The sequence below is a fragment of the Gallinula chloropus genome (genome assembly GCF_964237585.1).
Source record: "Gallinula chloropus genome assembly, chromosome: 15".
Taxonomy (NCBI): Eukaryota; Metazoa; Chordata; class Aves; order Gruiformes; family Rallidae; genus Gallinula; species Gallinula chloropus.
In genome coordinates this window covers 6,250,403-6,262,810 of record NC_140100.1, presented here as the reverse complement: position 1 = coordinate 6,262,810, position 12,408 = coordinate 6,250,403, and the positions used below count along the sequence as shown (strand labels likewise).

The 12,408-nt window shown below is 55.3% G+C and overlaps 2 protein-coding genes across 4 annotated transcripts in view; both read right to left on the bottom strand.

Moving 5' to 3' along the window:
* Positions 1-301, bottom strand: part of SMURF1 (SMAD specific E3 ubiquitin protein ligase 1) — a 42,365-nt gene extending 42,064 nt beyond the window's left edge. For all 3 annotated transcript variants that reach the window (XM_084271143.1, XM_084271145.1, XM_084271144.1), the window contains exon 1: positions 116-301. In XM_084271143.1, the coding sequence (XP_084127269.1) occupies positions 116-170 (55 nt within the window). In that variant the 5' untranslated portion in view covers positions 171-301. The remainder of the gene's footprint in view (positions 1-115) is intronic.
* Positions 302-4,529: 4,228 nt separating this feature from the next.
* On the bottom strand, positions 4,530-11,494 carry KPNA7 (karyopherin subunit alpha 7; the record flags this gene model as incomplete). The annotated part of the gene is made up of 10 exons (XM_084271318.1): positions 4,530-4,610; positions 5,651-5,800; positions 6,429-6,611; positions 6,930-7,163; positions 7,517-7,780; positions 8,847-8,929; positions 9,380-9,648; positions 10,058-10,143; positions 10,672-10,809; positions 11,429-11,494. The coding sequence occupies 10 exons, from the start codon at positions 11,492-11,494 to the stop codon at positions 4,530-4,532; spliced, it is 1,554 nt and encodes a 517-aa protein (XP_084127444.1).
* Between the last annotated feature and the right edge of the window lie 914 nt (positions 11,495-12,408).

Sequence of the window (12,408 nt, the reverse complement as noted above, 5' to 3'; positions counted from 1 at the left end):
TCGCCCCCTCCCCGGCCTGGCGGGCGTGAGGGGAAGGGGAGGCCGGGCCCAAGGAAAGGGAGACGGACACAGACACACACACACAAACTGAGCGTCGCCTCCTCCACCCCGTTACCTGTGAGGCGGATCTTGATGCTGGAACCGTTCCGGCGGGTACCGGGATTCGACATCGCGCCGGCTCAAACGGCGTTAGACGCCGAGATCAACCGGCAGCCCCGCCAAACCCCGGCCGCCATGCAGGAACAGCCGCTCGCCGCGATGCCGCTGAGGAGCTGGAGCTGGAGCTGCTGCTGCTGTTCCGCCGCCGCCTCAACCAGCCGCCGCCACCGCCAGACCGACGCGCCCGGCCCGGCCCGGCCGCGGAGAGCGCGTTGGCCACGCCCACACCCCCCCCGCCCTACGTACACCGGAGGGTGGTGACGTCAGCGCGCGGCGCGGCACAGCGGAGGGGAGAGGATGGAGGAGGAGGAGGAGGAGGGGGGAGGAAAACCCTCCCCCGGCCGCCATCGATGGAAGGTCGGAGGGTGGGTGCAGCGCATGCGCCGGAGGATACGTTTGAGGGGGAGCGACAGCGCCCCCTGGCGAGGGGAGGGTGTGGGTGTGGCACGGTGGGGGGGTGACATATTGGGTGTAGGGGTGACATGGCGGGCGGGGATGGGGTGACCCGGCACATGGCGGGTGCCGTTCCTCAGGGCGTGGGGGGGTGGGGGTATAGGAGGTGCCCCCACTGCGGTGAGGCGGCTGTGGCACGGAGGGGATGTGCATGGGCACGCGTGGATCCAGCGTGCCCACAGCCCTTGGGGGGCTGGGACAACTGGCTGAGCGCCCAGGAGCTGCCCTGAGTGGTCCCCAAATCACACACACCCCTCCCTGGTGCAGCCTCACAGCTTGTCTGCCAGCTCCACTGTGCCCCATCCGTCCGTCCTCCCCCAGCCCCAGCCCCTGCTTTGTGAATGGGCAAAATAAACCATGGCCAAGCGAGCTGTAACCCCTCCTGCTCTCACCAGACAGAGCCACGTCCGATGGAAGAATCCCTAAATCACACAGTCACCAGGTTGGAAAAGACCTTTAACATCGAATCCAACCGTTCCTGTCCTGTGCTAAACCAGATCCCTGAGCACCTCATCTACTCGTCTGTTAAACACACCCAGGGATAGGGACTCAGCCCCTCCCTGGGCAGCCTGTTCCAGGCCCTGACAGCTCTTTCAGTGAAGGACTTTTCCCTCACATCAGACCTGACCCTGCCCTGGCACAGCTTGAGCCCATTGCCCCTTGTCCCATCTCCTGTCCCCTGGCTGAAGAGATCATCACCCACCTCTCTGCACCCTCCTGTCAGGTCAGTGTAGGTGGGGAGAAGGTCTCCCCTCAGCCTCCTCGTCTCCAGGCTGAACACCCCCAGCTCCCTCAGCCGCTCCTCAGAGGATTTTCCCTCCAGCCCCTTCCCCAGCCTGGTTGCCCTTCTCTGCACTCACTCGATGACCTTGATGTCCTTCTTGCAGTGAGGGGCCCAGAACTGGACCCATCACTTGAGGTGCCAAACCCCTCCAGAGGCACGAGCATCCCCCATCCCCCTGCATGGGGACAGCCCGGCGTCACGTCACGCCGAGCGGCCGAGGCCCGGCTGTCCCGTTTGCTCCCACATGTGCCTGGCACAACAGCAACCCTCTGGCTTTTACTTCCTCACTCAGCCCACCCTTCCCAGGGGCAAGGGGAGGAAAAAGCTTTTCCCTTTAAATTCCAGGGAGAAAGCAAAACAGGGACGGGGAACAGGTGAAAGCCTCGATGATTTATGGCCAAGCATCAGGTGCAACAGCAGACCTGGAAGCTTGGGTGGTGCTTTTCACCATCGAATTTCATCCCTAAAATCCCCCTTCCCAGCCCACAGCACAAACCTGCCTTGGTTCCCCAGCCTCCTGCCCAGCTGAACTTGCTCAAGGCCATCTCATCTCCCACCTCCTCTTCCTTCTCACCAACCATTGGGTTTTGGCTCCTGGTTTGTAGCCTCTGGGACAGCCACATAAACCCCCTTCCACCTGCTCCTGCAAAGCCAGACCCAGGTTACAAGGGGGGGTGGGCTGTGGGGTGCCACAGTGAGGGTAGGAAATGAGCAATTAGGCATCAAAGTGTTTTAGAAGAGACCCTGCTTCATAAGCATTAACTAATTGGGGGCAAACACGCTGGCATGGGCACTGGCAGCACCTTCTCCAGCACTCCAAGGACATGGGGACAGAGCAGCTGGTGCAGGGCTCCTCTGGGGCAGGATGCAGGATGCTTTAATTAAAAAACTACTTATTTTGTGCACCACCATAGGGAGGTTGGGCTGCTCAGGGGAAGCATCAAGGAATTGGCACGGCAGCATCTCAGCCTTGCTGGTCCCCACGGATTCCCCATCCTATCAGGAGGCTTGTGTGGCTTCAACCCCCCAGAGCCAAAATCACCATGGAGGCTGCTGCCTGCACCCAGGGCAGGAGAGCTGGGACTGGTGGGCATCAGAGGGGAGCAGCTCTGATTAACCAGGTGAGCAGATGCCAGCAGGCTGCTTGCACACCCATGGCACAGCCCAGCAGCCTCCTGTTCCAGCAGGTCCTGCTCCTCTGTGGGATGACAGTGGCAGTGTTGCCCCAAATGCCACCCCTGCTCTCCTCACCCCACAGCACAGGACAGCAGGCACATATTGGTACTTTTAAGAGAAGGGTCATGGCTGTTTCTCCATCACATCCCAGGCTACTGGGACCCTGTTTTATTGCAGATTAAAGATGTGATGAGGAAGCGAGCAGCTTTGCTCCCAGGGCTCTACACAACACCATCCACTGCAGGCTCAGCTCCAGCACCCACAGAAAAGCAGGGCAAAAGGCAAACAGCTCTGCCCTTCCTCTTCCCACCTGCTCTAACTCAGCAGAGCAGCAGCAAACAGCAGCCCCGCTGCCAGAGCATCTCTAAGGGACTGTGGGAAGAGCCACAGGGATGTCCTGTGCTGGCCCACGGTCCAAAGTCAAGGGGGTGGGATGTGCAGAGCCCAGCTCCGGTCTGCATCTCCATTTACACTGAGGAAGCACCTGCCTCAGGTTCGTTTTACCTGGTGAAACCCAACCGTTCCCAGACGCTGTATCAGCCCTGGCAGCAGCAGGAAGGTGCAGGCAGCCCAGCCACAGCCCTTTGTGCTGACCCAGAGGCACAAACAAAGGATTGTCACCGGTGCTTGTTTCAGCTGTTGCTTTGTCACACTGAAGTGGTTTTAGATCCCTAATAAAAGCCCAGAAGCACTTTGCAACTCATCAGTTCCAGCATTTTTATATTAATTAATTGAGACCCAGCTCTGGTACCCAGGAATAGGGCTGTACACCTCCTCCCAGGGTATGGGGCACAGCCAAACATTAGCTGCCTAACTCCTTTATCCCCTCTAAACCTTCTGGCAAGCTGATTCAGGGTGGGGGAAGAGGTTTGCTTCCTGGAGAGATTTTTCCCTTCCACTGAAGCTTAGTGCCACATCACCTCCCACTGCAGCTGAGGAAGCAAAGCCCTAAAAGCACCCAGGGTCATTTTTGACAAATCAAACTCCCATGAGGAGGGAGGAGGAAGCTGCCACCCCCACCCTGCAGGAAGCAAAGCCCTTGAGATGCTCCAATCCCTTTGTACCAAAGGCTACAGAGCAGAACCCTCTTCCCTCTGAGCTCTGCAAACCTGGGGCAGCAGCCAGCAGCTTGTTACAAACCTGCAGCACAGTGTTTGTGCTAATGGCCCAGCACATGCTGGTGCTGGGATAGACACAAGGCACCAACACTTGCTGCAAGCTACACTTCAGAGCCACATCAATAGCATCCTCACCTTCTGCTGAGCCTGAAGCTAAAGCCCAGGGCTGGAGGACACCCTCACAGCAAGGGGCAGTGACACAATGGAAACCCAAAATACAAAGCCTCAGGATTAGGGGCAGCTCAGTGGGCTCCAGGCTGAGAAGAGTTGTGTTGCTCCCACAACAACTGCCTTTGACCCAGCCCTCTGCCATAGGACCAGCATCTACTCAGCAGCTCCTGTGCCCAGATCCCAACACTGGAGCAGCACACACAGGGGTGCCTGACCCACCTTCCCCAACCACTTTTCCCCCTCTGCTAGAAGCATCTCCTCTTAGAAGTGTTTTCAACCACAGAAGGGTTAAACACACCTTCTGAGCAGGTTCAGGGCTGCTCCAGAGTCAAACCTAGAAGTTCCAGCACAAGCACCAAGACCCTGTTGGACTGGGTAGTAACTCCCCATTCTCCAGCAGCTTAATGCCTCTGCACCCAGAAAACATGCCCAGGAGCTCCAACATATTTCTGCAAGGCCTTCAACACTGTGGAGAGGAATCTGCACTGTTCACAAGGGCAGCTTGTGAAGAAAAGAGTCAGGGGCAAGAAGTACAAAGTCAGAAGTGCAATTTATTGACAGGTTTCAGAAGTAAAAAGGTTCTATATCTTTGCTTCTTTTTGGTTGGAGGTGTGAGCTCTACTAGAACACCTTCACCCACCACCTCAGAGCTGTGCAATGCTTCATCTTCAGAAGTTGAAGTCTTGCTTCCTCACTGAGAAGTCAAACAGCCCATCCTGGCCAGTCCCAGGCTGCAGATCTGGGTTTTCCTAGGAAAGAGTTACAGCCAGAGCTAGAGATTCTGCATCTTCATGAGCCCAAGCTTTTTCCAGAGCTTGCCTGAAGCTTTTTTTAAACAGCAGCTCACTGCTTTAATTCTTGTTTAAAAAACCCACAAGCAGCTTGCTAGATCAGCTTTACTATCAGGACCCTCAGAGAGCAGACCAAGTCCCCCTAATCTTTACAGCACACTGTGAAGCTGCTGCCCCTGCAGCTCACACACAAAACCCAGTCACATCTACAGACTCACAAACCAGAGACAGAAGAAAGTGTCCAGCATGGCAGAGCTTGCTCAAGTTAAACACCTGCTTGGAAGAACAACAAGCCAGGGCTGCTTCAGAGAGATGTTCCACCAGCACCCAGCCCCTCAGGCAGGTACTGGGTGCAGGAGAACTTCCTCCACACCCTCTTCCAGGGACATCCTGCAGACCCTGTTCTGGGCAGAGAACTAACAGAGACAGTTGCTCTCTGTTGCTGCAGTTCACATCTAGACTGAGTCTCAGCTCTGAGGTCTGTCAAACTGCTAAGCCTCTTCCCTGATGTCTCCCCATCTGTAAGACTAGACTAAGACCAAGCACAGCATCCATGAGTCATGGGACTCTTGCAACTGCTAGCTGGTATCCTATACCTTTTCCTGAAGTTCATTACCATGAGAAGGGTCAAGTAAACTGCTCAGGCTGTGCTTGGATATCAGATGAGTGAGAGACTTCCATTCATAGTGACAAGCTTGCTCACCTCTGAAGGAGGAAGCCTGTCCACATTTGGTATTCATATCAGCAGCTACAGTAACTCCAGCTGATGCCAGTTCAAATTCCAGCAGCAAGATGCTATCAAGGCACCTGTATCTGCTGTGCCACTCCTCACCTCACAGCTCAGAGCTTCACAGACCTTTAAAAGCAGCTGGAACAGGCTGCAGGGACTGCTCTGCTCACGCACAGGTCTCTCCTAAAAACCTTATTTCAGCATCCTAAAGTACATGCTTCATCCCAGTATGTAACAGCCTCATGTTTACAGCAAGAGCCTCCCATACCTCCCCAGAGAAGTATTTCTCTATGATATTCAGTGCAGCTCGGTAGACCATGTTGTTTTCGTGGGTTTGCAAGGCTTCAATCTTCTCCAGACCATCAAGCTCTTCCACCAGCAGACACAGCCTCTCCGTCTCCCCCAGCTTCTCAGCTGCCTGCAGCATCAGACAGCCAAGCAGGAGAACAAGACCTTATCTCAGTAACACTTCTGAGAGTCTTTTCACTCTAAACAGCCTGATCTACAGAGCAGAGGACCACAGTCCCTGCTGGAACCCAGGGATGGGACTACTACCCATGCAACTCAGTACCACATGGTGGCTTTTCTGCCAGCCAAGCAGCCAGCCCTGACAGCCCCATCCACAGCAGGTGTGAGCTGCCACCACTATTAGTTTACTACAGCCTTTCCACTGGTTCAAAGGTGCTACAAGAAACAGGCTTTCAAAGTGAGACAGGCAGACAACAGCTGGCAGGGAACAGAACCTAAATGCCCCTGGGACCACACAATTTCTCTGCAGTTGTATTTCTACAAGCCCCTCACCTCCATCCAGCTCTAACACATAACCTTCTTGCTTTCCAGGAGACAGCTAAAACTCACAGGAGGCAGACAAGCACTTTGGGATCTTAACCTTGTCAAGCCCTTTGGACATCCTTGGGCTGCCCAAGAACAAGTCAGACACCATGAAGTTTAACTCTTACTCTAGGAAGAGCTGTTCTAACCACAGAACAGCTCACACCTTCCTGCTCTGCTGGGGAAAGAATGCAAGAGGCTGTAGGAGAACTCACCATGAAGAGATTTGAAATGGTATCCAGGATGACCAGGATAGTTTTGCTGTCTCTGGCCAAGAGCAGGTTGAGCAGAGGTTTGAGGACCCCAGACTGGATGAGCTCTGCCATCTGCTCCACAGTGGCTCCTGTTGTGAAGTTGGCCACTGCCCACACAGCTTCCTTCTGAGCTTTGAAGTCCCCCTGGAAGAACAGCACAATGAAGGCACTGCCAAGCTTCAGCATGCCCCTAGGACCCATGTGAGGTGAGGACAGCCATCTCCCTCCCCTTGTTTGGAGTGACACCCCACCCCTTCCCCCACACTTTGAGTGATGGGTGGGCATCAAGCCATGCTTCCACACAGGGCTACCAACAAGTCTGAGCACCCAGGCTGTTCCAAGGAACCCAACAGCTCTACAGCACACTGATCAGGTGGCTCTTGGGCACATGCTGATGGAGGCATCCCAGACCTCATCAAGCTCAGCACTGCTCCCACAGCAGCAGCTGCACCCACCCCTCACCTCTTCAAGCAGCTCCACCAGAGGTGGCAATAACCCACAGGTGATGAGTTGCTGGATCTGCTGGGAAGGCCCTGCTGCAATGTTACTGAGTGTCCACGCTGCTTCCTTCTGTATAGTTGGCTTCACGTGCCTCAGGAGGTAGGGCAGGACAGCCAGGACACCAGCATCAATAGCTGCCTGGGTCTGCTCGTCGGTGCCTGTGACTACATTCCCCACAGCACGGAGAGCTGGAGTCTAGACAGAGATTAAAGGAGATGAGGAGAATCCTTGCCTCGAGGGATACATGCCAGAAAGTCCAGCAAGATCCCTCACTAAGTGCTTGATCCTTCAAATCAAGAAGGCACTGGGGGTGATTACTGCTATTCACAGACCTATCCTCCTCCTGTTCTGCTCTAAGCAGCTTTACAGCCCCTTTGAGCCTGTCCACTCTGCCAGCCACAGCCAGCTGGGACAGAGCAGCAGCCTGTGCTCATGGGCTGAGCAGGCAGCAGACCACATTAGCCACAGAGGATGGAAACAGCCTTCCCTCTCCTCAGGGATTCCTACATTAAGGGACAAGAAGCCAGAAACTGCAGATTGTTTCCTACCATCACAGTCAACTCCAGGCTGGCCATGATCTCCACCAGCCTTGGGAGAATCCCTGTATCCACCACAATCTGGATGCGATCGTTGGAGCCATCAGTCAGGTAGGAAACAGCCCAGCAGGAATCAGAAATGATGTCCCTGTCCTCATGTTGCATCAGGCAGATGAGGACTGGCAGCATCATCTTCACAGCATCCAGGGGAGGGTAGGGGTTCTTGTTCCTGCAGAGGTTTGAGAGTGTCCATGTGATGTTCCTCAGGAACCCAACCTGAAACACAACAGAGGGGTAAGATCCTCACTGCAGTGGCAGATCCTCACTCTGCTTCTGGTCCCTTCAGCTCAGATGCTACCCAGCTTCAGCTTTGAGGGCTGAAGCTTATTTAAGGGAGGTGACAGGTGAGTGACCAAGATTCACACTCTCCCTCCCCAATATCAAGTTCCAGCAACTTCAGCTCTGCTGGTGGGACAAGCTACAGTGACTAACAGGTGCCAAGCAGTTTATTTTCTGGGTCCTTGAGCAAGTTACAGAACATTCACTGGACAAGATCAGGAATTTGGTGGGGTTTAACCTCAGCAGCTCACTGGTCTAGATCCAGTATCACCCAGACAGCTCACCCAGTAAGGATGCTCCCAGGAAAGCACTGGGGCTACATTCAGAGCATCATAGCTACCAAGGTGCATGCATATCAACTGGTGTTTTGTCATGTTCCTTCCACAGGGCTCCCCAAGAGTCAAGGGTGACCTGGGCTAGAACAGAGCAGCCAGAGAAGTTGGCTTTTTGACAAGCAAACCCCACAATGGAAATTCACAGGAGGTCTAGAGGGCATCTTGACACCAACCTGAGAGGCCACAGGTTCACCCACAGAAAATAAACAGCTTCCACCACACCCAGGGTAGTGCCAGCACCACCATTCCAGCCCCTGAGAGCTTCTCCATCCACCTTATGCCTCTAAAAGGGCCCTTCTGCCCCAGAGCCCAAGGAAGCAGTGGGGCTTCATTGCAGAAGGGCAGAGAAGCCACAAAAGCAGCAGGAAGAACCTTGAAGGACAAGTCCAGCCCACACACATGCAAGTTGACATGGCCCACACAGTTCCACCTTATTCTTAGCTTGAGATAGTCAAAGCTGGATAGGAAAGCTCAGACTAGAAGACATCAGTGACCTGAAGACTGTCTGCTTGGCACCTCCAGCTCTGAATCTAGCTGGGAGGCAGGGCCATTAAAACCAGTTCAGGACAGCAATACAGACAGGCTGGTGTTTGTCAGGCAGATGATAGACCACCAGTCACCCATCACCCAAGTCATTAGGAGCTGTTAAGAAAATGAAGGTTATTTACTGGAGTTACAGGTGACACCAGAGCCAGCAAGGGAGGAATCACGTTGCAGTTGATAAGAGCATCTCTGTACAGAGGACCATCACCTGCACAGATGAAAGGGTTGTTTATGGAGTCTGCCCAAGTCACAAGACACCTGACATCAGCCAGACCCACAGGTACACACACCAGGGCAGGTGGCCAGGCTCCCTCACAGCCCCACACATCTTCATTTCCCAGCTAGGCTGGACCAGCCTCATGGCAGGTAGCCCTGCACAGCCCATCCTGCTCTCCCTACCAACACCACCAGTGGGTCAGATCATCCCAGCAGGATGGAGTCCTGTGCTCAGCTTTGGACAGAGCCCTCTTGGAGAACCAGCACAGGGTCTCAAGGGCTGCCAGGCTACCTGGAGGGTTACAGGCTTCAAAAGGGGCAGCAGCTTGGAGACAAAGCTGCAGGGAGACAAGTTCTTGAGGAACATCAAAGTTTCATCTTCCCAGCACTGGCTCAGGCAGTGACTCCCCACATGCCACCAGGTCTGGAGACTTCTGCTCACCTGCAATGTTGCCCAGTGCCCACACAGCCTGCTCACTGATGTACATGTGTGGGGAGGACAGGAGGGAGATGAAGGCTGGGATGGCACCTCCCTCCACCACTGCCTTGGTGTGGTCAGAAGTGCCAGAGGCGATGTTAGTCAGTGCCCAGGCTGCTTCGAACTGCAGAGGAGCCTTGTCTGCATAGCTCAGGAATTCAACCAGTCTGGGGATGATCCCCAGCTGAATGATCTGATTGATAGGTGGGTCCTTCTGCTTGGACAGCATCTTCCTGCAGAAAACAGCCTGCTGTGAGCAGCTCTGTGTGGTCCTGTGACAGACCAGGGGTGAAGGGGGAGGCAGCCCTGCTCAGCTTTGGCCCCTTACAGAATCAGGGTCCCCAGCCCTTATCACACCCCCATGTGCTTGATTTCTTGGGAGGTCCAATGTGATCCCAGCCCCAGCACCTCCAGGAGCTGCCACCAACCCCTGGGCTGGGTTCAACCACAAAGGTCCCTGCCACAGGCACCACCCAGGCCTGAGAGCCAAGGCACACAGGGCACAAACCAGGCACCAGCTGGGGGTCCCTTGTTACCAGGCTCTGTCCTCACTCCAACATCCCTTCAGAGCACTGGGAGGGGATGCCAGGAGGACCCAGTGCAGCTCCACCAGCCACCTCCCCCCAGCACAGGGCAGCGTACCTGGCAGCCTGCGTAGCCTGCAGCTGCAGCCCAGGGTTGCTGCCATTCACAGCTTCAGCGATCTCCTCCAAGGACAGCTGAATACTCTGCAGCACAGGGAGTGATTCAGAGTCAGGTGGCAAGCCAGGACTCCCTCTGGTTTAATCTCCACAATCAATCAGCTGTCTAGACCCAGGTCAGTCACCGCTCCATTCCTGAGCGGTGTCTGTTCCTTATGCAAGGCAGTTTCGTGATGAGGCAGAGGAAGAGAATCCACAAAAGCCTTGGAGGCAACTAATCCTTCTAATCAAGCCCTGCAAGAGTCACCAACACTCCATAATGGGCCCAGGAGCTCAGTAATTACCCCTCACCACACAGGGAGCCAGACAGGAGCTCCACCAGCTCCCAGGTGGCTGGAGCACCAGTTCTACCTGCTGGCAGTGGAAGCCACACAGAGCATCACCTCCATGGAAATAGCATGGAAAGAGGCTGGGCAGCCAAATGCTCCTGAGCCTGGCCATGGAGATCAGGAATTGCACCCACTGTCTAACCCAGGTCACCTGAGCTGGGCTTGGTAGTGGTCCAGGTAGACAACAGCACTAATCCTGCCCAGGTGCAGAGCACCCAGCACTCACCTCATCCCCTTTGTCTTCTCCCAGAGGGACACGCTGGTCCATCAGGCTGAAGGAAATGTTCCTGCGCTTCAGGATCTGCTCATCCTTCTTGGCCTTTCGCAGCTCGACACTCACCTCCACTCTCTGTCTGTGCAGGGCCTGGGGGTGGAACAGCACTGTCCCACTGGTGTCCCCATCACCCACTTCCCAAAGGGCTCCTCTGTACAGCCCTCTGCCCCATGGTCCCTGTGTAAGCAGCTCAGAGCACCAGCACCTGCTCTCCAGCTCCTCAGAACCTGGAGGGTTCTGTGGGGAAGGGGCAGTAAAGCCTCTCCCCCAGTAGCCCCCAAGGACATGGGCTGCTGGGTGAGTCAGCAGCCAGTGGGGGTTTCTAGAAGTAGATTTGCTGAACCAGAAAGGCAAACTCATCTCCTCTGCTGGCTTAAGACAAGCTGACAGATGCCATGGCCTGACAGCCCATCCCAGCACCTCTCTGCAGGGATAACTACTGCAGAGAGCTCAGCAGGCTGGGACTGAACCATCTCCTTCCCCCAGCACTACCCAGAGTTACCCAAAAACTCATGTCCCCCTTGCCTGGGCCACCACATTCCTTACAGCCCAGCCAGCTCAGGAGCTAAGCTGAGCATCCTGGCTGGCAGAGCCACCCCTGCACAGGGAGAGGTGGGCAGTGGCCTTTCCCTCAGCTCCTGCTGATGAGCAGCCCCCCAGTGAGCTCTGCCAGGCTCTGCAGGGGTGGCACAGCACAGCAGGTACTCACAGCAGCATCCTTGCCCTTGTTCTTGAACTTCTTCATCCGCTCACTGTGCTCCTTCACGACTGGCATTTTGGCAGGTTTGAGAGAGGTACCAGCTGAAAGCCTGCACGTGCTTTTGGGGTTCAGGACAGGGTCAGGTCACAACAGCACAGTCACCCCCACTCACAGAAGGGTCTAGACCCACCCCCATTCACATCCATAGCCTGGGCCACACTTTTTCTCCCCCAAAGGAGATGCTGAAGGTTCCCTTCCCCAGGCAGGGCTCAGCAGGATCCTCACACCCCATAGCTGAGCCACCAGCTATGTGTGAGCACAAACCACCCACCCCTTAGTACCAGACAAGGGTCACAGCTGCTGCTGTCCCTGAGAGGGCTGGACACACATCACTCCTCATCCTCACTCACACCACCACAGGGCTTCTGAGTCTTCTCAGACACCAGCCCAAGCACAGCAGGGCTGTTGGCCTCCAAAAGCCTGAGCTTGAGCTCTGATTGAAGGACAAGGAGCCATCCCCAAGCCTACTCTCATCCCACCACACAGCCTGGCTGGCTTTCCACACCAGGACCCCCTGGGGAGGGCACAGGGTCACTTGCAGTGGTGCAAAGGGACCAAGTTCAAAACAGCAAAGAGCTCTCCTGGAAAGCCAGCTGCCAGTGAGGGTCACCAGGTAGAGACCATTAAATAGGGACAAAGGTAAGTTATTTCTAAGCCTCCTCTGGAAAGAGCCCCAGACACACACACATGAGACCAAGAACTGGCCTTCAGACAGTGTTGGAGGCCACAAGGTTTCCACCCAGCAGAAGCAGAGCTGCTTTCAGGCTCCACAGGGACACACTCAGGGGCTAACAACACACAGGAGATGCATCCTCACCCTCCCTCCAGGCTCACAGCAACACCTGTGGCTGAGACCAGCCTCAGAGAGCTGCCCCTCACTCCCTCTTTCAGTGAAGTTGTTATTTTATTTCTCTCTCCATATTTCCAGC